This window comes from Terrapene carolina, unplaced genomic scaffold (genome assembly GCF_002925995.2).
Source record: "Terrapene carolina triunguis isolate 2854851 unplaced genomic scaffold, T_m_triunguis-2.0 Scaffold58, whole genome shotgun sequence".
NCBI lineage: Eukaryota > Metazoa > Chordata > Testudines > Emydidae > Terrapene > Terrapene triunguis.
In genome coordinates this window covers 13,033,477-13,060,509 of record NW_020664409.1, presented here as the reverse complement: position 1 = coordinate 13,060,509, position 27,033 = coordinate 13,033,477, and the positions used below count along the sequence as shown (strand labels likewise).

At 39.5% G+C, this 27,033-nt stretch overlaps 1 protein-coding gene across 3 annotated transcripts in view; it reads left to right on the top strand.

Annotated features, from left to right (window-relative positions):
- The window catches only part of CTDP1 (CTD phosphatase subunit 1), a 171,883-nt gene that overhangs the window by 36,346 nt on the left and 108,504 nt on the right, over positions 1-27,033 (top strand). For all 3 annotated transcript variants that reach the window (XM_024205115.1, XM_024205113.1, XM_024205114.1), the window contains exons 8-10: positions 222-1,316; positions 11,296-11,437; positions 14,029-14,259. In XM_024205115.1, coding sequence (XP_024060883.1) covers positions 222-1,316; positions 11,296-11,437; positions 14,029-14,259 — 1,468 coding nt within the window. The remainder of the gene's footprint in view (positions 1-221; positions 1,317-11,295; positions 11,438-14,028; positions 14,260-27,033) is intronic.

The window sequence follows — 27,033 nt, the reverse complement described above, 5'->3', positions numbered from 1 at the left end:
AGTTTCAATAGGAGTTGAGTACCTATAAATCTCTTATGCCCTTTGAAAATCCCAACTGAGAGTATTCTGATGCATAGATATGTTTAGCTGTAGATTGAACTTATTTAATTTATGGAGGGAGAGGAAGGATGTTGAGTTTCTGAAAGCATAATTGAAAGCTCATCTACTTGGAAGGATAAAACAGGGAAACTTCATCTTACTTTTTTTGTGTATTTGTTCAGTAAATCATTCTTCAAAAACAACGGAAGCATCTGATCCCGCAGTGGTAACAGCAAAAGATTCTGAAGAAGCAAAGAATGTTACGTGTGTGGAAGAACAAAGTAATGGTCTTAGGAAATCTACAAAAGAGATGTGTACTACAAATGGTAGTAACTTTATGAGCAGCGAGACTTCTAACTTGGGGTTGAATTCCAATGATAAATTAAATGTTAGAGACTCCTTAAGTGATACCATTGATCACAAAACAAATGCTGCCGTCATTAATGATTCAACAAGTGTTAAGGAGTCTCAGATTTCTTCAGAACAAGATGATAGGACAGTTACAGAGAAGCAGCAGACCCAAGACAAGGCAACAAATAACTTGGACTTTGAACTGTCTAGTGACAGTGAAAGTGACAGTGGATTAGATGCTAGGAAGTCGTCGTCCTCTTCTGCCTCAGATAGTGAAAATGAGGGGAAGAGAAGCTGGAAAAAATCAAAGCAGCCTGTACCAGATGAAAATTTGCAGCAAGAATGTTGCACTGACGTGAGTGGGGGAAAGGATGGTCAAGTGAACCATTCTGGGGAGGCGACCGCTCCACCTAGCATATATCCTCATGGCAAGACAGTTGATCTTGAAATGCAAGAAGAAAGTGAACAGGACAGCCTTTGTGATCTGGGAAATGGGTGTGCAGACAAGAAAGAAGCGGAAACAGAGTCCCAGAATAGTGAGCAGTCTGGGATTACAATGGGTGAGTCTTTAGATCAGAGCATGGAAGAAGAGGAAGAAGAAGAAGACACGGATGAAGATGACCATTTAATATACCTTGAAGAGATCCTCGTTCGGGTGCACACTGATTATTATACCAAGTATGATAAATACCTGAAAAAGGAGATCAATGAAATTCCAGACATAAGAAAAATAGTACCAGAATTGAAAAGCAAGGTGTTGGCAGATGTTACCATAATATTTAGTGGACTCTATCCAACAAATTTCCCCATAGAAAGAACCCGAGAGCATTATCATGCTACAGCACTTGGAGCTAAAATTATAAAGAACTTAGTACTGAATGCTGATGATCCCAACAAGGCAACCCATCTGATTGCGGCAAGGGGAGGTAAGTAGGTGAAATTTATCAGTCTTCTGTTAATGAAAATATTGTTTTCACTCATTATTTTAGTTACACAAAAAGTTGGCTGAAGACTTGAAAAGGTTAAATATGGGTTTTGATATACTTGCCATCTTTAATGTTGATTTAAATTATGGGGGGAAGTAGCTTAAAGATTTACTGCAAATCATTTTTAAAAGGTCTTGTATCCTTTTTGCTTCCTTAGGATTAAGAATTTTTTAAAATAGTTTTTCTTTTAAAAATACCAAATGTCAAATCTGGTCTTTCCTGGTCTTGAGTGTGTCAGATGAGAAGTGTATTGCTAGCTTTTACCCTTTGATGGAAGAGGGGGAGGTGCTGATTATTCAATGAAGATGTTGTTCTAAAATTAATCAGGTATTTTTTAAACAGGTGTAACTGAAAAGAAACAAATGATAAACAGTCTTGACTTAAAGATCTCCTCTCAGTTGCTCAACTTTCATTCTGTTTCTTATGATATTGTCATTTCACTTCATTGTCTTCCAGGCTAGACAGGACCTGAATTCCCAATGTGATTAAAAAACAACAACAAGCCTTTAAAAAAATAAAACTAAAAACACCTTTTAAGTCCTCTTTATACACCATGAAGAAGCAAACAAAAAACATGAGTCCAGTTTTTTCAGTCACCTTTGATTTATTTTCCTATCCTGCCTTCTTTCTTACAAGATTAGAATATATGCAAAAATAAACTTTTTAATTGCATGTCAAAGGATTACAGTATAAAAACATCATAATATATTTTTATTAGCGTGGTGAAGCTTTTTTCACCCAAATCTATAACTTCAATGCAAGCTCATAATATCATTTCCACTTTAATAGTCCAACCAATTCAGTCTTCCTCTTTTTCTTGAAAAAGAAATATGATGAATATGAAAAGATATTAAGTTCTGCACTGAACATTGAAAACAATGGTGATTTCTAGGTTCCCAAACTTTGATTTTTGGCACATCATGGCAAAAAACATTTTTGATGAACTTGGTTTCAGTGGTTTAAAAACTGTTTGGCTAGATCAGGGATTGGCAACCTTTGGCACGCGACCCACCAGGGTAAGCCCACTGGCGGGCCAGGCCGGTTTGCTTACCTGCCGCATCTACAGGTTCGGCCGATCGCAGCTCCCACTGGCCGCGGTTCACCGCTCCAGGCCAATGGGGGCTGCGGAAACCAGCGTGGGCCAAGGGATGTGCTGGCCGCCGCTTCCCGCAGCCCCCATTGGCCTGGAGCGGTGAACCGCGGCCAGTGGGAGCTGCGATCGGCCGAACCTGTAGATGCGGCAGGTAAGCAAACCGGCCTGGCCCGCCAGGGGGCTTACCCTGCCGGGCTGCGTGCCAAAGGTTGCCGATCCCTGGGCTAGATGAATGGTTACTAAGGCCCTGTCTTCACGGCCAGAAAAAGGTGTGTTTATTACAATGGAGTAATCAGCTTGGATTAACGATCTCTTTGTAAAATCCTAGTGGAGACATGGCACAGGTATCTTATACTGTGACATAGCCAGGTAAAATATCAATGGGCAGGGTGTGTGTGTACTGTTGATCTTGGCTAGCTACCTTGTGGTAAAAGCTACGTGTACCTCACCTTTTTACAATGAGATGCATAACCCGCGATAGTTATCACACTTTAATACACACCTTTCTTGGCCGTGAAGACGTAGCCAAAGTGTCCAGATTGGGAACAGTTTTAGATTGACTGGGAGTTGGGGACTTCCAACGCTTGCAGGTGTGCTAGTTGGGACTGTGCATTCATATAATTCTCATTTTGTGAATGTGTTTGGTGCACGCTTCTGAAAACTTGGGTCACAGTATTTCATGATCCCTCGGGCTCTGCCGCAGTTGCTATTGAGCAGATCATACTCTGAGAATTGCGCTGATGTCAATGCAGCTCCATCAGATGAGAATTACTCACAAAATGTGAGTCACATTCCATTGGAAATGTAAAGGGCTTGATAGTATTTTAGTCATAAAAATCACTAAATTCATCTCTTATGTGTTTCTTCAGGGTTTTCCATTCCAAATTACAAAATGTCTCATTTCAAAGGGGCTTTGCCTCTTATGGCCACTAATCTGTTTGGTTTTTTTGCATAAAAGCAATAATGTTGAATTTATGACCAAATATTTCCATGGCAGTTTGGCTCAAGATAATTTCACACTTGCATTTGCAGCATGATAGAGAAGCTGGAGCAAGGGGAGAATAATGCTTGACTGTTTGATTAAATAAGTATTGAGGAAAGAATACAAGAAGCTAGCATAATAATTTGATTTTTGTTTATGTTCTGGTTGTCTCTTCCCTGGTGTGCAAAGTAAAACCTCAGTGCACTATTTTAGGAAGACCTAGTTTTGAAAAGCTATATAAAAGTGTCATAATATACATATTCTACCCTGTTTGCCTTGCTGTCCCATAAGAGGAAGGGGAACTGACGGTCGTTTTCTGGAAAAAGTCCTTTTGTGTATTTTTTTTATCTAATTTGTAGACCTAAGTATAAAAAACTTGTTCTACGGGGCTGTTGTGCATATCCAAAAAATATTTATAATAAATTTAAAATGGTATTCTATTATTGTTTAACAGTGTGATTAAAACTGCGATTAATTGCGACTATTTTTTAATCTCGTGATTAATTGTGATGTTTAAAAAATCATTTGACAACCTTAATTTTAAATGAAAACTTCAAGTCTTCAGAAATAAATGGCTTGTGTCCCCACACTCACTAAGAAGAGCTTCCCTTCTCCACAAGTGAATGGATATTTTTAATCTCTTCTGATTTTGATAGGAGGATCTAGATCCCCAGGCTCTCACTCAATAACATAATTTAAAAAGCAAAAAAAAAAACCCAAACCAGCTAAAGTTATTTTGACTATGTTGGTGGTTTCCGTTATTTTGCTCTCAATATTTCACTTACACGAAGAGTAAACATGTGGTATTGCTTACAAATTAGTCCTGCAAATTCTGTGTTTTATGTGGCCTTTTTTGCATGCCTTTGGTGACTTGCAAGCTTGTAAGTAAAAATATAAGGATGGCCCCACTGGGTCAGACCAATGATCCATCTAGCTTAGAATCCTTTGACCCCCCTCCAAGAACTCTAATAGATTAGTGAGGCATAATTTCCCGTTACAAAAGCTATATTGACTCTTCCCCAAAATATTGTGTTCATCTATCTGTCTAATAATTCTATTCTTTACTGTACTTTCATCCAATTTGCCTGGTACTGAAGTTAGGCTTACCGGTATGTAATTCCCAGAACCGCCTCTGGAGCCTTTTTTAAAAATTGCATTACATTAGCTATCCTCCAGTCATGTGGTACAGAGGCTGATCTAGGCATTTGGTTACGTACCACAGTTAGCAGTTCTGCAATTTCATATTTGAGTTCCTTCAGAACTTTTGGGTGAATATCATCTGGTCCTGGTGACTTCTTATTGTTTAATTTATCAATTTGTTCCAAAACCTACTGCTACTGACACCTCAAACTCAGTTCCTCAGATTTGTCACCTAAAATGAATCCTCTGCAGTGAAAACCAATGTAACAAATTCATTTAGCTTCTCTACAATGGCCTTATCTTCTTTTGGTGCTCCTGTTGCACTGTGATCATTTAGTGGTCCCACTGATTTTGACAGGCTTCCTGCAGCTGAGATACTTAAAAAATTTGTTTTTGTTTTGTCTTTTTTCATTCTTTTACTCTGCTCTTTACCCATGGTGGCATTTTGGCCCTCTGACTGTTCTTTTGGTTTTGTTTTATTTTAAGATATATGTTTAGTTTGAACCGCTATCATGGTGCTTTTAAATAGTTTCCATGCAGCTTGCAGACATTTCACCCTTATGACTGTTCCTTTTAATTTCCATTAACTAGCTTCTTCATTTTTGTTTAGTTCTGCTTTTTGAAGTTCAGTACTATTGTGATGGGTTTCTTTGGTATTTTCCCTCCTATGAGGATGTTAAATATAATTAGATTATGGTTGCTATTACCAAACTTTTCAGCTATATGCACTTCTTGAACCTGATCCTATTCGCCATTTAGGACTAAATCAAGAATTGCCTCTCCCCTTATGGGTTCCAGGACTAGCTGCTCCAAGAAGCAGTCATTAATGGCGTCTAGAAATTTTATCTCTGCATCCCATCCAGAGGTGACATGTCAATATGGGGATAGTTGAAATCCCCCATTACTTTTGAGTTTTCTGTTTTTGTAGCATCTGATATCACTGTGTTTCATAGTCACTGTCACCATTGTGGTCAGGTGGTTGGTAGTATATTCCTACTGCTAGACTCTTATTGTTCAAGCATGGAATTTCTGTGATACAGTTGAATTCATTAAAGATTTTTCCTATATATGAGACTATTCTTTCTTTCACACATAGTGCCACTCCCCCACCAGTGTGACCTACTGTGTCATTACTTTGTATTTTGTACCTGGTCTTACCCTGTCCCATTGATTATTATCATTCCACCAAGTTTCTGTGATGCCTATTATATCAATATCCTCATTTAATACCAGGCACTCAGGTTTACCTATCTTACTATTTAGACTTCTAGCATTTGTATGCAAGCACTTATAAAATTTGTCAATATTTAGTTGTCTGCCTTCATGTGATGTAATTTAAAGTATCCAATTTAACTCTCTACTTCCCTAAGTACTGTCACTTTTTTAAAAAATACATTTTTGTCCCAGCTAGTTCCACAATCATAAACACTCCAATTTTGCTCGAACAAAATATGTTCTACCTTTTGGTAATAAGCACTCTTATAGAATCTGTTTTTAGTTATATAAATAATGTCTCTGCTTTGTAGAATGCTGAGCCTTAGGCATGAATGCCCTTTCTAATCTAGTCTGTAGTCACAAATCTCTCCTTCAAAACTCTCTTTAACACTTTCCTCTGCTGTGATGCCTATAAGAAATTATTCAGCCAATGCCATGGCTTGGTTGAGTGGGAGTCGGGGGGAGGGAATCAGCTGATTTCTTCTGTATGTGGGGAGGGATGTTTGAGCCACTGAGTTGTGCAATAGCTAATATACGTACAAAATCTTTTAATCAATTTCCTTCTCTTCCCTCTCACTTCCCTATTGTTTGTTACAGTTAGTGTATCTTATTTCAGATTAGATTACCTGCCAAGGAATAATATCCTCCTGTGTGTACATACAGCACTGTGTCCAGTGAGGCCTTGAATCTGTTTGGGGTATTTGGTCACTATCAAAATGCAAATGACAAAGTTAGATTTTATTTCTTGTTTCCTTGTGTATAAAATAAACTTTACATGTAGTAGAGCCAAGAAAATATTTCTAAACTCTCTAATGCATATTTTTGGCAACAATTTTGTAGTTTCCAGTTCTGGTTGTTCTTGAAAGCAGTTGTGCAGATAACTTCTGTACATATTTACTTTGTTTCTAAGGGTATGTCTACACTACCCGCCAGATCGGCGGGTAGTGATCGATCTATTGGGGATTGATATATCGAATCTAGTGTAGACGCAATAAATCGATCCCCGATTGCTCTGCCATCGACTCCGGAACTCCTCCACGGCGAGAGGCGGAAGTGGAGTCAGCGGGGGAGCGGTGGCCGTTGATCCCGCGCCATGAGGATTCTAAGTCGATCTAAGATGCGTCGACTTCTGCTACGCTATTCTCGTAGCTGAAGCTGCGTATCTTAGATCGATTTCCCCCCCCCCCCCGTGGTGTAGTTTTAACGCGTGTTGTTCGAAAATATCAGTATTATTCAAGGCTAGCTGGAGAGTAAGGCACATAAGGGGTTCTCAAACTTCATTGCATCGTGACCCCATTCTGACAGCAAAAATTTCTACATGGCCACAGGAGGGGGGACAGAAACCTGTGCCTGCCTGAGCCCCACTGCTCCGGGCAGGGGGGCCAAAGCTGAAGCCCAAGGGTTTCAGCCCCAGGCTGGGGGCCTGTAGCCTGAGCTCTGGGTGGTGGGGCTTGGGCTTCAGCCTTTGGTCCCAGCAAGTCTAAGCCAACCCCGCTGACCCCATTAAAATGGGGTCTCAAACGACTTGGGGGTCCCGACCCACCGTTTGAGACAGTGAAACGTTTTGGGTGTTTCCTTTTTTTGTTGTTGTTTCTGGAATGTATAATTTGACTATTAACATGATTTTATTAGGAGTGTATGGTACCTTTCTACCAAAATTAAAAAACAAAAAACCCTGAGACTAAATAAGAAAATTTGCAAAACTGTTTGTATTGCAGATGTCTTTAATGACTGCACATCCTTTAATGAATCATCCACTACTGTTAGCTAAATATAAATATTAGATTTAACTTTAGGTTTTAATTATATTAATATGCTATATCATAGTATGTGGACTGAGTGTATTAACGATTTGAAAACTAATTAACAATACTGTTGTGAACTCTATTGTAATACAAATGAGCCTTCACTGTGTGGAGCATTAAGTAATAGAGAGAGTAGCTCATCTTTACAACCCAATGATCAGGAATGTAGTCCTGCATAATCGTTTAGCAAATTTCCATTGCAGTAGTGGGAAAGGGTTCTTACATTAAGGTAACACTATTGTATCTTTTCCTACACCTACTGCAGAACAGTTGAGTCATACAACTTGGATGTGGCTGTGGAGTAAATTTTTCTCTCCTATGTATTGATAGTAGTGATTGTGCTATATCTTGTCCTTTGGAGTAGAAATTCTGAACTGCTGACCTAAGATTTCTAGGTGGGAATCGTGCCCTTACAACATAGTTGGACACATTACTCAGTTGGCTACATGCCTTTCATGCTCATTCTGTTGTGGCTGCTTACAAGCTGGTATGTGAATTTCACTAGTGAATCTGTGTTATATGTTATGGGTAACCTGTAGAAATTTTGCAGCTCTATCTTTTCTTCAGGCAGTCCCGCCCCTTTAACACTGTTTCCACATGGATACCATATGTCTTTGTCTAACAACAGATGTACCAAAAGACCACCTAAAGACATGTGCCTGTGTGATTTGTAGGTAATTATGGCTGGCAATTAGTTTGCAGTACAATCCTGGCTCCTTACACGGAATATATGAAGTGACAAAACAAGTAATATGCTTGGAGGCATTTTGTGACATGAAGTCCATGACAATAAACAGCAACAAGGTCTCCAAGGGCACTGGAGTGAAGTCAGAGTCTAAAACATAAATTGTGCACTTTGTTAGCGTAGTTGATAAGCAGATGAAGATGTAAAATGCTAGCTGGATCTTTGTTTGGTGTCTAGCATTTTCTTGAGACTGAGGCACAATGGGAATTTTATACATCCTTAGATTGTAAACCCTTTGGTGCAGGCACAGCCTCTACCTCTGTCTCCACAAATCTATCAAAACAGAACTTTGATCCAGATCAGGGCATGTGGGTGCAAAATAATATAAGTATCCACACTTACACACAGGGACTTTGTTGTGTTTCTTTGATGTCTCCTTATTTTAATCTGAGGTAGGTGAGACAGCACCTTGTTGTTTGCCACATAATGGCAGAGCATTATGAGGTTGCAAAGGCTACAAAGGGATGGTAACATGTAAACTTAGTGAGAATTTATAAAGGAGAGAATCATGACATGTTTGTTCTAGTTCTGTAAAACCTTGTTTTTTACAAAACATAACTAAGCGAAGTGCCCCTTTAATAGTCCAGCTATCAATTTCATATCTACTTAATTCACTTAGGGCAAAATAATTCATTTTATTCCGTCTTTTCTTAAGATACCATTGTTGTATAAAAGCTTCAGGATCTGGCTTTTAAAGAATGTAGGCATGTTTACTTATATATCACTAGCCCCTGCTTTCTGAAGAGGGGAAATACCCTGTTCCCAGAGCTAAGTGAGTATGAGGCAACTAGTAGGGCAGCTAAACATTTTAAATAGTATTGAAGTTTAGAGTAAATTTGTCCATAAAAATAAAGATTAAAATCTTATTAGTCATTCAAGCCACTGCAGTATTTAGACTATTTTGTATTTTAGATGTGCCAAAATAATCTCGTCAAAATATTTGACCAGAGGACTAGAACAATAAAATGTGTATAACCCGAAGATCACAATAAAAATATTATTGCATTGTTGCTTTTATTATTTATTAGTTACAAATTGGGTAGGTTGTGTGTGCAATAGTTCTCTTTGCCTCTTTTAAACTAAAAATGACCAACAATAGGAGTGCAACTGCTGTTTTCTTGCTTCTGTTGCTAAGACATCAAACAGCTCTGAGAAGGACGTTGTTTTCTACGTATTATGTCCCATCCTTTTCTTTACAAAAGGTAGGGAATAGCCTGGATTCATTTTTTTTTATCCCTAAATTGACATTGGTCTAAAAAATTTCTTTTGCAGTTTGTGATTGGTATTCTTTTAAAACAGAATGCAAAGTAAAGTTCTAGGCGTGATCATGAAGCTGTCTTTGTGAGATGGAAAGGTTTCATGAGTGCAGAGAAACAAGTTTGTTTCTTTAGCAGCAGACACAAATGATGTTTATAAGCCCAGAACTGTTCTGTTTCCTAGGAACAGACTGTATTAAAATAATAAAGGCAATTTTATTAAGACTACTACAAGCTTTATCTCCTTTATTACTGCAACATATAATTTAAAAATAAAAATATAAATGCAGTTCTGCTCCTCTGAAACCAATATGACATCCTGTGCGGTTTTTTCATCATAACATATAAACTGTCCTCTCCATCTAGCTGCTTTTCTTCCACTTTATCTCTTGAAGGGATAGATTCAAGTCAGTTTGAAGCCTAACAGTTACTTGGTGGGGGACAGGGGAGCGGGGGAGAGAGGGTAATCTGCAAAGGAAATAAATCTATAATTGAGAGTACCAGTAGTACTGCTTTACTGCGTTATATCCGAATTCGTGTTATATCGGGTTGCATTATATCGGGGTAGAGTGTATGTCCAAAATAGTACAACTAGTCTCCTGACTTATACCTAGTACAAGAGACTGCATCATCCCAACCCTCAAACTTTTTGCTAACCTCTTGTTTTTAATCAAGATAAAGAACTGTTTCCTTTTCTTCATCAAAAACTTATTTCTCTTTTTTTTTTCTTAGACCTAATTTCTTCCTGTTTGCTCGCTTAATTCCAGCTCCCTTAAAATATACATTTTCTTCTCTTGTTCTTTTAGTGGGTTGGAGAGCTCCTCTCACTTTTTACTTGTGGGGCTTGCTGATCATGATAGTTCTCTGGAGAGATCTGTAGCAATCTAGCTGGCTTTTTGCTCTTTCCAGTGACTCTCATATCGGTTTTAGTCTACACTGCATTATAAATCAAGGCCTTTGGCCATAATTGTTCTAGGGTTCCCTCTTTTTCTTTTTCTTTTTCTTTTTTTTTTTTCTGATATGTTCCACTGTCCCAGGGTGCATGTTGGCAACTTGCTTGCCTGCCCTGAGTAATTTTATATTCAGTACTCCCATTTGACACTAAAGAATCCATGATTTCTGCTTTAGTGTAGGCATTAGCTCCTGCCACACTCATGGCAAATCAAAGAGGGTGGCCATGTGCTTGACAGTTAGTGTGGTATAACTGCTTGGTATAACAGAACACTGCATACATGAATGTAATGTGAAATATGCTTAGGTTTTTAGGGGTACTGAACAGGCCACTCTTTGGCCACTCCTGCTTTAGACTGTGATATCTTTTGATACAAGGCTGTGTTTCTGGAAATGTGTAACTTTTTTGTTCCTTTTATCTTTTTGACTCTTTACTCAGTGTAGAAATGCTCAAGTGTTATGAATTGATTGGTTCCACTTCCCATTTGAATGAGTTTTAGCGGAACACTAGCTGTGTCTGCACTAAGGAATTTCACAACATTTTCACCGCTAATAAGCTTCTTGTAAAATACCTTAGTGCAGCCAAGGCTTAAGACTTGTTTAAACATGACCTGTAATGTCTTTGAGCCAGCTGATAACTTTCAAAATAGGCCACAGAATATCCTGTTTAAAAACGTAAGCCTCTTCTTTTCTATTCAGAACACTGTAATGTTGTGTTTGACTTAATAATAGGCACAGAAAAAGTACGGCAAGCTCTGGACTGTAAACATCTCCATGTTGTAAACCCTGACTGGCTGTGGAGCTGCTTGGAGCGTTGGGACAAGGTAGAGGAGCAGCTCTTTCCCTTAAAAGATGACTACATCAAAACACAAAGGTAAAATTTGTATGCAAAAAAAAAATGGACCAAAGATAGATTGATCATGTTTAGTCTGGTTTTATTCTCATTTCTATCTAAAGAGTTGATTCATAAGGTGTCATGAACCCAGAATTGTATGAGAGATGTAGGGTTTGTATGAAAATTCCATACCATATTTCAGCCAATTTTTTTTCCTATTTGCATGCAGGACTATCACTGGGAGGCAGTTGATCCAAGCTTTGGAGTTCAGGGAAGTCCCTAGGACTAGTAGTACCACAAGCGGGGACTTTAATTAAGAAGCAGCAACAGGTCTGACCAGAGGTGCTGCATTCTAGTCCTGTGGAGGGCCCGTAGGGACCAGGAATGGAGGTGTACCATAACATAATCATGCAGTCTCCCATTCTGCGAGCACGCAGACTCACGGAGTATGAGAAGCCTGACCAGCTAACCATTTTACTCTTGGTAACCAAGAGAAGGAAAGAGAGAAACCCAGGACAAAAACAGAATGTAAGAAGAAAAAATGGGGGGAGAGGTTGGAAGAGAAAAGGGGAAGATAAATATGAGAGCAAGGGGGGGGGAACTGATGGGAGAACAAAATGGGTGAAATGAAGGAAGGATGGTAAGAAAGGAAAGAGACAAAAACAATGGAGTGAGGTGAACAGCAAAATAGGAAGAGGATAAACCTCGGATGGGAGAGGGGAAGCAGAAGAAAGGTTAAAGAAAAATACCAAAGGGGGAAGAGGCCACTATAGATGAGCCCTCTTGAAGGAGGTGATGTGACTGAAAGAGCTGATGGCAAGGGGCTTCCAACGGAGATTCTGCTTTTGCTTTTTGTCCTAGACCTTGTAAGTCCTGTCTGTGTTCTTGTTTGCACCACATCAGTTGATCTTATCAGTCTTGCAAACTGATCAGAAGAGCGTGACCTTTTTTATAGGAGATGGCTTTGGAAAATTGACAGTGCTGCGAAAAGTGATATTGGTGATTTAATGAATGACATCAGGCTAGGGATTGCTTACTGCCATCCTTTGGTGAAGACTTAACTGAAGTCATGTGCATGGATTAACATTTGTACCATAAATAGGGTTTGTGGGTGCCCAATATGTCTAAAAATGAGGTAGTTTTTTAATTAGAAACCTAAACAGACATCTAGGAGCCTTGAAAATTTTGTCCAAAGTAAATGGATTGTAACTTCACTAGTTTTTAAAATGTGCCATGAGATCTTACACACCCAAATATTCAATACCTTAGTTATCCTTTCACCATAGGATGGTGCCTCCAGACAGAAAGTAATCCTTAGCAGAATGTCGTTCAGTGAATTGCCAACATCACCTCCTCTAAGACCAAAAGGTTGGCTTTCCTGCTTACTTAAAATTCACACTGCAGTTTCAATGAGCTGCAGTGATGGTCTTCTCTTCCATATACTGAACACATTCATTTAAAATAAAATGTTGCTCTGGCATCGTATATTTTTTTCATATTCTTACTAGGGAGACTTTTAAAATACGAACTAAGACTTGAATTCCTAATGTGTAGCAGCATGTGCATTTTTTCTGAAGTCAAATCCTCTGCTGTCAGAGTTGTTTGTGGCAATGATTGCTATCCTAGAGGGCTTGCAACTTCAGGTGCCGAATAAATTACAAAAGCAGATAAACTCTTGAGAAGAGATCCTATTTGCATATAAAATGAATTTACTAAGAACATTGGAGAGAAATGGATAATTTTATCTATGAAGTATCTGATCTTAAATCTCAGTGTTGTGGCAGAACTTTAAAAGGCTGGCATGTATAAATATATGAGATTAACTTTTGCTGAATACCCTTCTTAAGATAGGTTTGCCTCCTCCTTACATCGCTATATGATGCATAGCTAGTTCTTCTATCCTTGTTATTGTGTGTGTATATGTGTTTCCACATGGTATTAATCTAAGTGACTGACATATTTGATGGCATTATTAATGGCTTTTTTTCTAAAGTAGCCATATATGTGGCTTAGTGCAATAGTAAATTAATTTGGTGTTTTGTAAATTTCTTTGAGGCAGAAGTTGCTGTACTATTTTGTTTGTTTGTTTGTTTTGCTTTAAGAGCAATATTGAATAGCAAATATTTATCGTATCCTACAAGTCATTGTACAAATGAACGTGTGTGTGCACTCGCACATTTTATCTGGTTTGTATTAGTATCTACAAATTACTGTGGTAGACAAATATTATGTATTAGTTTTAATGCTATAGAGGAAATTGTGTTTTTAAGATTTCAGAAACTAAATTTTGAGAAATGTTTTAAGATAGCTGTTTTAGAATATTTTCATTTTTGTTAATAAATATGACATTAAGTCTGTTCTCTCCTTATGCATACATTATTCCTATTAAGTTCTGTGGAATTTTCATGTGTACTGAGAACATACTCCCTAAAAAAATTATTTTCTGTGTTAGAAAAAAGGCAGATCCATTTTGCCCTGTAATAATCTGTTTGACTGCTCTAATGCTCTGTTTTGTCAGAGCCCAATGTGTCCTTTCTCTGAAAGGGAAATCCTAATGCTTCCACTTCCAGTTACAAATAATTAATTAATGTAAATTTCTGATGTAACTTTTTAAAAATTACATTCAACAGAGAGAACAGTCCTGCCACATTTCCTGATACACACAGCGCGTTCCAGACTGCTCTGTTTCACCCGACGCCCATCCATCCAAAGTTTCAGCCGGGTCCTGAAGTTCGGCTTTATGATTCCAACACTGGAAAGCTAATCAGGAAGGGCTCTCAGTCTTCTGTCCAGTCTCTGTATATCCAGTCTCCAGCTCCTCCCCTCACTTTACCGGTCCACGGGGAGCACTCATCCTTCAGGTACATGAAAGTGTAGCTAAGGATCACTTAAGTTTATTTTCAAATTAAATTTTTCTAAGATCAGTTTTTTTTGTTACTTGATAACATTTAATTCAGTTGGCTTAGTTAGCTTACCTCTTTAAAAATAAAAATGATTTCAACTCTTGCAATATCTTACTAAAGGAAATGAACAGAAATAGGTGAACAGCTGTAGTGTTACAAATGAGTTTAATTCCTTAACTGTATTTGTAGAAACCTCAAAGAGAATATACTGTTTTTGTATTTTATATGCTGTAGAATTTATTAGGCTAATTTATATCCCAAAACAAGTGTGTTTTGCATGTGAATTTCAGTTCTAAGTTTTATTCATTACTTTGGATTTGTTTGGCTATCAAATAAAATATACAGCTGGCTGCATTAACAGTTTTTTGTTCGAGAGCTTTTCCTCTTTGCTTACCTCATACACGTACTTTCAGATGGGAGATTATTCTGGAATCCTATTTTGAAGTTATCTTTGTTTTTAAAGGGTTAACTGACCAGTGTTACAGTGAGTTTCTACTAGTCTATCTGCACTAAAAACATTAACTCACCTTTGAATTAAGATACTAAAATAAAAGGGGAGAAAGGCTGGCTTTGTGATATAAGGAATAGAACTAGCAACTAAGAGATCTGGGAGCCCTACCACAGACTTTGTGATCTTGGTCAGGTCATTTAAGCCAAGATTTTCAGAAGTGGGAGTCTTAGTTTGGCTCCAGAGTATGGATTTTAGGTATTTAAATTAGTCACCTAATTTTCAACCGTTCTGAGCACTCAGCAGCTCCTGTTGCCTGAACTGACTAAATGTAGACACCATCTCTGTTCCTCAGTTTCTCTATCTATAAAATGTAGCTAACAATTACTTGGCAGAGTATTGGGGCCAACTTAATTATCTCTGAAAACACTTGAGATCCTCAAAGGTGCTACAGAAGTACAAAGTATTATAAATGCTGAGATGCAAGATGAATTCTTCTGCATGTTCTCCTTTTCATTGTCTCTATCTTTATATTCTTTAAGTCTTCATGTGTTACAGAAATCTCTTGCCACCTTTTTTTTCTTTGTCAGAAGACTTACATGTTTTCACTTCTCCCTTCCCGCTTTCAGTTCTCCCTTCCCGCTTTCATGGTCTTTTTTTCTTTTTGTCTCCTTCATTCCACTTTCCTTGCTCCTTCCCAATATGAATTTCTTAAGTTCCATTCTGATATTTGAAAAGGCAGTTTTCTTTTCAGTTCCTTTTCTAAATCACCATTTTTTAGCCTGCATTTTGTTCTAATACTTTTAAATGAACTGTCAAGAAAGAAACTTGAAACAGTCAAGACAGCAAGTATTCTGAAAGAGTAATTAGAAAGGTTTTGTTGTTCTTTATCTGACATTGGGGAAGAGGAATTTGTCTCGAAGTTTCAAGGCGCTGGGAAGCTTTTATGTTGGACTGAATGTATGTATGACTTTCCTAAAATGCTTGCATGTAAAAATCTGATGTCAGTGTATCAATCAACAACTTCAAAAGTGCACTCTCTTAATCTCCATATTCTTCCCATCTCCCTCTCCTAGTTTACAAATTACTGAGCCAAAAATTGACATCCACACAACGATTTTCATTTTGCTTTGTAATGCAAAAGTGGTACCTCGTTTGATTGTCTTCCTCTTCCAAAAGGTATACGTCAGTTGCTATCTTCAGCTGGGAGCTTCTGAGAAACTGGTCCCAGACTAGGCCTTTGGAAAATTGTTTCCCCTTCTTAATCATGATTGTTACTCTTTAGCACCTCTGACAGCCAGTGATTGTGGTACAATTGGGCTGCTTTGATTTTAATCAAAAATACTGCATATTGTGTCCAAAATTTTACAAATTCTGTTGAAGAAAGAAAAATCTAAGAATTTAATGACTTCAGGAAGAAGAAAAATGAGATTTTGAAATAAATGGGTATTCTGAATTTTAAAATAAAGAATAATGTGGAGGTCATGACTTTCAAGATTACAAGTTTCATGGGTGGAGGTCAAATTTTGGTCCTAATTTGATCACCAAGAACAACTTGTAGTATATTGGACAAAAACCCAAGGGGAAAGTGACTTCTGCATACGTATGATGTATTTATTCATGGATCATGCAGATTCCTCAGTTGACCCTGTCTGTCTTCAGATTAGCCAATTATGTAGAGCAGTACAAAGAATTAATGCTACCTATGATATAGTCATATAAGAAGCTAAACTGTAAAATTCTCAGATTCACTCCTGTCTTGATGTTAACAGGAGACACTCTAATCATTAGTTAATTTAAAATCCAATTTTCTATTTGTCAAACCTTCAGTTTCAGAATCATAGGACTTTTACAAAACTGGTAGAGCACTGACTAATTTTTAAAGGTTCACTGGGGCTGCTAGGAAAATTATGGAAAATAGTGGTTAGATGCATTTCTGCTTAAGTTATGTTTACTGGGGCTTGACAAATGCACTATCCAATTGGAAATCAGGGGAACTCTTTCCTGGCAAATTGGGGCTTTTCTCATGAGTTACTTTTAAAAAAAAATAATTTAACCTTTATATTGTGGTAGCTCCCAGAGGCCAACAGTGTTGAGGCCCCATTGTGTTAGATGCTGTCCAAACATAGAAAATATGTCCCAAAGAGCTTAAGTCTGAAAGACAAGACATAATGAGGGCATGAGACAAATAGGTGGCTCAGAAAGGGAAATGGGGGAGAGAGACTAACACACAGTAGGATGTGCACAATTCTTAGCCACAGAAAAAATAATCATAGCTTGCCACCTGCTTGCCACTTAACTTTAAATATTTTGCCCATACTGTGTTCCTGCTTAGCAGCACAGAAACTGGGAGGTAACATTTACACTTCATTGTCTCACTTGCTCAGTTGTGGGATGGCTAGAGGTAACAAATTATGCTTTTCAAAAAACATAATAAAAGCAGCAAGCCAAAATGTTTAAAGTTGGGGCTTAAATGTAGGCATCTATATTCCACTATAGTCAGCGGGGACTGCTGGTATTCAACACTTCTGAAATTCAGCGAGGTGAATTAGCTAGGTGCCTAATAAGGTTTTATTATCCTAATTTTGGGCATCTAGTTTTGTTCAGTTATTTTCATAGACGTCTCCTCCAGGACAAACAGTCACCGTAGGTAGAGATGGGCTAAAACAGAACCTAATTTCAACAGATTCAAACTTCAGATGCATTATTCTGAACCTGTCCCTATGGCTTTGGTTGCAGGTCCAATTCAGAATTAGAAAGGACCTATCTTTTCTGGTTCTGGTTTAGAAATGCCCAAAACCGTGTAAGAACTAAATGAGTCAGTCAAATTCAGAATCTGTATATGCTAGTTCCAAAAATGCTAGTGCTGAAAGTCACTTAAACTGCCAGTTGTATTAAATGGCATTGCTATTTCAGCAGGGAGTTTGTCCCGCATACCGCAGAGCAGGAATTTTTATGAGACCAATGGCATACAAAACCAGGTGGGAGGGGATACCCTAGATACAGCAACCCAATGTTCTTTGAGTGATTGCACATGTCCATTCCACTGTAGGTGTTTGAGCTCTCCAGTGCATAGTTGTCAGAGATTTTTCTCTTAACGGTACCCGTTGGGGTGGCCCCAGTGCTCTCTGCTGCCTTGCACATCATTCACAAGCATAAAGGGCCAAACCACCTCTGGGTTTCAAGCCCTGCCACTTTCGTGGTAAGGCAATGCCAAATAGTGACCCTCACCCCAGCTGCCTTACTTGCTTGGGTGCGGGGGGAACCTCACATGAGTGACAAGTGTGCCATTTCTAATGGCTTTAAGCCCCATTCTAAAAAAAGACTGCAGCCAGACTAAAATATCTACTGCTTGAATCAGTGCTACAGCCTCCATCTTGAGCTGTTAACCTCAGTCCGGATATTAACCATCTATTGGTCATCAGGAGCATCAGCACCATAAGCATCATAGCATCAAATACCAAGCCCAGCGCTGAACAGATTCGGGATCCTTCTCATTACCATCTGCAAGAGGAGCAGGAATTGAACCAGCCCTTGGTACTGTTGGCATCCTCTTCCTCATCTGCTGATGAGGCAGTTGTGGCGGTGCTTATTTCTCTGTCTCTTGATAATTTTAAGACCCATCAGGAATTATTGAGGAGGATGGCAATGGCCTTAGACATCTACCTGAAGGAGTCCTGGGAAAAGTCTCAAAAGCTGGTGGACACTTTGACATCTGTGTCTCCAGCCAGAATAATCTCATTTATAGGGAGAACTATTTTAGAGCCTACCAAGATCCTCTGTCAGTCCCCAGATTCCCTGCCTTCTTCTGCTCGCGCACACACACACGCACACACACACGCGCACACACACGCACAACCAACCATGTCCCCTCTCAGCGGTTCGAGCACCTGTATAATCTCTCTCCTGGCTCCCTTATAGTGGCACTAGTGAATGAGAAAGAGACGAGCACCAGGTGCCAACCCCCCAAAAATAAAGAGGACATGAAGGTGGACTTTTTTGGGAGGAGCCTTTATTCCACAGGCAGGTTACAGCTTTGTATTGCAAACCAGCAAGCTTTGCTGTGGTGGTTCGATTTCACCCTGTGGGATACAGTTTGAGTTGAAAGACAAGCTCCCAGATGAGATGGAACAGAGTTCCAGTTTTTAATAGAGGAGGGAAAATTTGGTCGCAAGAGCAGCTCTGCAGGCAGGTCTCGATGCAGCAGATTCTGCAGCTCACAGCCTGGCCTCTGCTATCAGGATGAGATGCTTTCCCGGGTTACACTCTTTCTGGCCTCCCTCCCAAGGTGCAGCAGGCAATCCATGATTTATCTTTTTCACTCTTCTCAGAAAAGCTGGACAAGACTTTACGAAGTCTCAGACTCTAGAGCAGCCATAAAATCCTTGGACATTTACATCCTAGCAGTGAAACGGAAGGTGTTCCATCCTCATCAGTTCCAGCATTTTCAGGGGTTTGTCCCTCAGGCCCAAGACCTGCCATGGAGAAGAAGCTGAGAGTACAAGAGACGCCCACCACTCCCCTCTGCTTCAACAGCCACCAGTTCATCAAGACAGGCAGCATCTTCTGAGAACTCATTTTAATGGGCAGGTAGAGAGCAGTCTACCAGTTATAAGAGTGCCATCTTTTTCTTCTCTGATTTTTGCAAACCATCTGTTCTGTTTCTGTCGTACCTGGAGCCACATCACAACAGTCTGATGGGTTCTAAGCACATTGGAAGTGGGATGTACACTCTGATTTGTTTCTACCCCGCAATCTGCATCCCTCTTCAAGGTCCCCTCTCATGAGACAGTTGCTACAAGAAATACAATCACTCCTCCTTGTAGCAGCTATAGACGAGGTCCCTCATTTGTTCAGGGGAAAGAGGTTTTACTCCTGATATTTCTAGATCTTGAAGGCAAAAGGGGTCTCAAGCCTATTTTAGGTCTACAGCAGTTAAATAAGTTCCAAAAGGTGGGGGATGGGTATGTCAGGCAATGCAAAGCCTCATTCTGGATTTAGGTTTCAGAGTGGTAGCCGTGTTAGTCTGTATCAGCAAAAACACCGAGGATTCCTTGTGGCACCTTAGAGACTAACAAATTTATGGCCAAATAAATTTGTTAGTCTCTAAGGTGCCACAAGGACTCCTCAGTGGTGTTTTTTTATTCTGGATTTAGAGGCTTATCCTCTCAGCATGGTGAGAAACTGTTTAAGGCTTCTGGGGCAGTGTACACTTATATGGTCCAGTCCGCTAGACTGCATCTCAGACTCCTTCAGGACTGGTTGACAGAGGTGTATTCTTCAAAAAGGCACCACATAGACATGTCAGTGCACATACCAAGTCATAGCTTATCCTCCCTAGATTGGTGGATAGACCCAACCAATGTCTTCAAGGGAGTTCCTTTTGCCCCACCTCTACAGTCTCTGGGTTGGGGGTTCACTTGGGGCCCCTGCAGATGCAAAGTCCCTGATCTCTCCAAAATCTCAGCCTACACATAAACATCTGGGAGTTGCAGGTTATCTGATTAGTTTGCATGGCATTCCTTCCTCACATTCGGGGAAGTGGCATATTGGTGCTGAACGACAATACAACCGCCATGTGTTATGTAAACAAGGGGGGGTGGAGCTGCTGGTCCTCAAATTTTGTTGGGAAGCAGTACTACTTCGGGGCATCTATATAGACACCTGTATTTCTAAAAACAGCCCATTTCCTGGGGGTTCAGAATACGTTCGCAGATCACCTGAGCAGGTTGTTGATCAAACACTGTGAGTGGTCCCTTCACCCAGACGTAGCAAGATCTATTTTCCAGCTCTGGGTAACTCCCCAAGCAGATCTGTTTGTAACAAAGGACAGCACAAAATGTCACCAGTTCTGCTTCAGAGCAGGACACAGCCTGAGTTCATTGATGGATGCTTTTCTACTGCCATGGTCAGAGAGTCTGCTGTACATTTTTCCTCTTATCCCTCTTCTGCCAAAGTCCTGTACAAGGCCAAGCAGGACAAGGCATGGCTTATAATGATCACCCCTATATGGCTCCATCAGCTCTGGTTTTCACAGCCTTTGGACCTCTCAATCAGTTCTCCACTGTCACTCACTTCACACAGACCTGATCTCTCAGAATCACTGCTGCCTCCTTCACCCCAATCTTCAGGTCCTTCACCTGACAGCCTGGAGCTCTAGAGAGGTGTGAGAAGTACTGCTGAATAGTAGAAAACCACCAATTAGGACAACTTACCTTGCTTAAATGGAAGAGATTTTCCATCTGGTCAAGGCTGAAAAGGGTCTCCCCTATTCTTGCTTCTATTTAGCAGGTGCTGGACTATCTTTTATCTCAGAAACATCAAGGATTGATGACTAGCTTGATCAGGATATGCCTACCAGTTATACAAGCATTATACGCTCTTGTGGATAACCACTTCCTTTTTTTAATCGGATGACTAAGAATTTTAAAGCATGGACGGACTATTTCTGCGTGTACAGAACCCTATTCCACTATGGAGTCTGAATCCAATCTTAACAAAGCTGATTGGTCCTCCCTTCAAACCTCTAGCAGTCTTCTCTCTGTTGCACCTTTCAATGAAGGTAGCATTTTTAGTAGCCATTATATCAGCCAGGAGAGTGGGGGAGTTGAGGGCGTTAGTGTCAGATCCTCCATGTACAATTTTTTCACAGATAGTCTATCTTCATCCCCATCCAAGCTTTCTTACTGAACTTGTCTCCACTTTTCATATCAACTAAGCAATTTTTATATCGACCTTCTTCCCAGAGCCTCATGGCAATAAAATAGACTGCACACTCTAGACATTAGAAGAGATTTAGCATTTTATCTGGAATGGACTAAACCTTTCAGGTCTTCGTCTCAGTTCATTGCTTTTGCAGACAGAAGGAAGAGCACTTCACAAGGATTTTGTCATGGATATCCAGTTGTATTCACCTGTTACAAATTGACTAACATGAAGCTGCCGGATAGAATATTTGGACATTCTGCTAGATCCCAAGCAACCTCTGTGGCATTTCTGGCTAACGTGCCCATATTAGACATTTGCAAGGCAGCAACCTGGTGATTGTGTCACATGTTTGCTCTTGCTATGCTATTTCTCAACAATCTAGAGACAATGCTAAATTTGCATGAGTGGTCCTCCAGTCCTTGTTCAAAAAGACTCCTAACCCACCTCCATTTGGGACTGCTTGTGAGTCCCCTACAGTGAGCATGTGAAATCATTCAAAGAAACAATTACTAGCCTTTCCATAACTGTGATGTTCTTAGAGATGTGTTGCACAACAGTTAGGGAAAAGTTAGTAACTGTTTTTCCCCATTTTTTTTCTCTAAGTTGAGCATAATATTCAAGAAAATGAAACCAATTGCTCCATCCTGCAACCTCACCATATATTTTACTACCATTTTACAGAATACCTCTTCTGTGTGACACCCCTTCCAGCTAGTCCTTGTGTGCCCTTCCTCCCCAAATGATGAAACAATGCAGATCTTCATAATATAATTTTCCTCCTCCTCCATGACACGCTTGGTGAACAGTGAGGGTTAACTTACAAAGTATCACTGTCATCTGAATTGTTCTGACGAATCTCAGAGCAATTATTCAGGTATCATAGATTCATAGATTCATAGATTCTAGGACTGGAAGGGACCTCGAGAGGTCATCGAGTCCAGTCCCCTGCCCGCATGGCAGGACCAAATACTGTCTAGACCATCCCTGATAGACATTTATCTAACCTACTCTTAAATATCTCCAGAGATGGAGATTCCACAACCTCCCTAGGCAATTTATTCCAGTGTTTAACCACCCTGACAGTTAGGAACTTTTTCCTAATGTCCAACCTAGACCTCCCTTGCTGCAGTTTAAGCCCATTGCTTCTTGTTCTATCCTCAGAGGCTAAGGTGAACAAGTTTTCTCCCTCCTCCTTATGACACCGTTTAGATACCTGAAAACTGCTATCATGTCCCCTCTCAGTCTTCTCTTTTCCAAACTAAACAAACCCAATTCTTTCAGCCTTCCTTCATAGGTCATGTTCTCCAGACCTTTAATCATTCTTGTTGCTCTTCTCTGGACCCTTTCCAATTTTTCCACATCTTTCTTGAAATGCGGTGCCCAGAACTGTTTGTCCAGATCATTTTGAATTATGACCCTGTCCTCCAAAGCAGTTGCAATCCCTCCCAGTTTGGTATCATCCAATGCAGTCCAAGAATTTGTTGGATAGTCTGTGCCCTGCTGTGTTACTTTCCCAACATATATCCGGATAGTTGAAGTCCCCCATCACCACCAAATCTTGGGCTTTGGATGATTTTGTTAGTTGTTTAAAAAAAGCCTCATCCACCTCTTCTACCTGGTTAGGTGGCCTGTAGTAGACTCCTAGCATGACATCACCCTTGTTTTTTACCCCTTTTAGCCTAACCCAGAGACTCTCAACACTTCCATCTCCTATGTCCATCTCTACCTCAGTCCAAGTGTGTACATTTTTAATATATAAGGCAACACCTCCTCCCTTTCTCCCCTGTCTATCCTTCCTGAGCAAGCTGTATCCATCCACACCAACATTCCAATCATGTGTATTATCCCACCAAGTTTCAGTGATGCCAACAACGATCACATCTGCCCACTGGGTCTCTGAGCTTAGGGCACTTACCTCGGAGCCACCCTATACAGTTTTCTATAAGCACAAGGTTCAGCTGCGTCCGCACCCAGCTTTCCTGCCCAAGATAGTTACAGTTTTCATAGGCATATATTTGCCTGTCTTCTTTCCAAAACCTCATAAATTGGAGGAAGAGCGCAAATTGCATTCTCTGGACGTCAGAAGCGCTGTGGCCTTCTACATCGAAAAAATCAAGCCATTCCGTAAGTCGACACAGTTTGTCGTGGTGGCAGACAGGATGAAAGGTTGTCCAGTGTCCACCCAGCGGATGTCATCTTGGATCACTGCCTGCATCCGTTTCTGTTACGATCTGGTGAAAATGTGTCCGCCGGTGATTGTAACTGCCCGTTCGACTAGGGCACAGGCCTCATTGGCGGCCTTCCTGGCCCAACTGCCGATTCAGGACATCTGCAGGGCTGCTGCCTGGTCATCTATCTACACATTCTCGTCTCATTACACGCTTTACCCAGCAGGCCCAAGATGATGCTGGATTCGGTAGAGCAGTGTTGCAAGCCGCACGACCGTGAACTCTAAGCCCACCTCCATGGATACTGCTTGTGACTCCTCTAGAATGGAATCGACATGAACAAGCACTCAAAGAAGAAAAAACGGTTACCAACAATTCCCTTACTATAATGGTAGTTTAGAGGGACAATTTTTTTTTTAATTGTTAGGGTTGGTGACAGCAGTTAAGTGGCCACTCTTTTTAGCAGGGATTAGTTAAGATTCTTTTAAAAAGTCATTTATTTATATGCAAGCATCTTGACAATTGGCATCTTAATATAGAGGGTTTTTAAAAAAAAAAAAAAATTAGTAAATGTTAAGAGTGGAATTATAGCAATTCTTGAGATGAAGTAATTAAATGTTGTCTGAAAACCGTTGCAGATGGCATGCTGGACTTAAAGTAGAAATAAGATGACGTTAAACCGCAGCGAACACTAATAATAGAGTAAAAGATAGAGGCAGACTTGTTAGAAAATGGGTATAATTTACATGTGAAAGGTAAAAGCAGCACTGTGGTTTTTAAGTGACACTAAGAGACACCAAATATTTTAGCTTACTGAAGTGCGAGCACTTATGGCTGAAGTAAATATCGTGGAATTCATTTAAAAATGCATGTTCATCTGTAGAATTTCTAGTCTTAATTTACGTGCTCAAAGTGCATTTTTTGCTTTTAAGGTTTTGACAGTAGTCATTAAAATACTAAATCCATGGTAGCTTTCATGTCATATTTACACCAATGTGTTTAATATAGTCTACAATGGAACTAAGTGGAGAAGACAAGTTAAAACCCAACTTTACTAAGCATCTGTGTCTTTCAGTTCAGATGAATAAAATGACACACTTGGAAGGTCATAAATAAGCACTACTACCATAAGGCAGTCACAGAAACACGCTGTATGCAGATGCTTAATTTTGTACAGGTAAATACTCCCACTGATGTTAATGGAACCACTCAACTGTATAAAGTGCACATGCCTACATGTTTTTAGGATCAAGGTCTAAATTAACAAAATACATGCAGTTGTTAGTGTCCAGCCGTCAGAATTAGTGTTCATTACTGTTCAAGTGACTAGAATTGTTTTTAATGCTGCTTTGCCAACATTATATCTCTTTACATTGCTCATTAAGAACAGTGGCGTTTAAGAATGGCATTTGATTAATGTTTTTTTTTTTTAAACCTTTCCTTAGCATCATTTTAGTTGGTGCCCTGATACCTGTACCAGTGTAGAAGGGTGTAAGATTTTTGTTACCTTCAGAAGTGTGTTCACAGATCCTGGACATTAATACATGTAATCACTTCAGTGTGTAGGTACATGCACATGCATGTGTACAGAATTTTGTGCTCCCAGTTCTGAAAATATATTCCTGAAACTTGTGTGAGCAGAATTCAATAAACACAACTGAGATGCTGGAATTAGCATTTAATCTTTTATTCAACATAATCAGTGGAAACTGTAAAGATTGAAAAGTGTTTAATAAAATAAAGATACTATCTTCACTACAAGCCTCTAAGAAGTCTCTCGTGTTTTGTACTATTGTTTGGTGTGACGTCAGTGATGTAAAACCTATTATTCTTTACGTAGTAATAGTGCTCAATTAAGATTGAAAATATTGGAGAAATGTTGACAATGTCAAGCAGTCACTAGTGGCTATGTTCGTTTTTTTTTTCTTTTTTCTTTTTTTCTGTAAGTTCAGGATGTGCTGATATTATTAGTGTGAATATACATGAAAATGGATTAGAACATACATCCTCTATCCCTGCACTCTGTATGAACAGTAGGGAACTCAGACTACTTCTTTACATCCCTTGTTTGCAGACAGAAATTTTGGTAGTCAGCTGTATTATTTCTGTGTATCATCTTCAGACTATATGAAAGTGACTTTCAGGCTATGCCTTCTTGTAAATGCTTCAGTTTGGGAAGTAGATGAAAGCAAACTGTATTAGTGACACTATGGAAGGGCCGTCTACCTCATCAACCAAATTGATGAGACCACTAAATTTATTTTATTGGTGCTAAGAAGCAAGCAGGATCATTTGATATCTGCTACGTATAATTAGATAAAGTGTAACTTCCTGCCAAGTCACATGCTTAAACTTCCAAACTAACTTGTACACCTGTAGTTTTGTTTTGTCATTCCCTTTGAAAGAGTTTGACTAAAAATATGAATACCATCAGAATCTTTCTGTTGGCTATGGTATTTACTCATTTTTCATTAAATAGTCATGTATACTGAAAAAGATGCATATTTTGAACATTTGCCTTCCAACAGTTGTGTTGAGGGTACAAGTGGACTACTGCATTTTTCTAACTGTAAATAATATTCTCCAGTGCAGTTTCTTACCAAGATGGAATTTTTCAGATTGTATGTGACAAATTATCGGGCAAAGGGAGAAATACTACAGTGAATAGTCCCTGATGAGCTAACCAAACTCTTTTAGGCCCCTTTGAAAATCCCAGCTTATGTGAATGAATACAAAATTTGAGAATATAAGAGGAAAAGGATAGCATTTCTACTATATTGTCATATCTCCCATATTTTACATTGATAAATAGCATTCTGTTGGCAGGAGACTGCAGTGCCATGTTAATCACATCTCAACAAGGAATCAGTGACTTCTTGCAGTTTGAAATTAGGGCAGAATTATTTCTATAGCTTTGGAAAACGAAGGTGTTTTTCTACTGAGTATTCATATGAGGTGGTGGTGGTGGTGATTTTTACTATTCAATTACTTTTCCCTTTTTAAAGAGTCCGTCTGGCTTTCAAATTTTGTGTTCTTTGAAGGGAGCACCTATATAGAATACAACTTGACCTCTAGATGGCTTTCCTGAGAAGGTGGTGTAGATGTTTCACTTAAAGTTAATAAAAGTAGGCCTTGATCCTGCAGACATTTGTCCATGTGCATAATAGGCTCATGTGAGTATTCTCATTGAAGTTGAGCATATGCATAAGTGTTCAGTCCGCTCTGTGACAGACCCCGACCAGTGGGATACAGGAGTCTGGTAGAGGGCAAATATACTGGTCACTGGATGAGTAGTTTTCTGTTCTCTGAGTGACCAGAGCAGGGGCTGCACTAGAGTATTCAGGAACTTGCTAGAACCAGTTTAAGGCAGGCAGGCTAATTAGGACACCTGGAGTCAATTAAGAAGAA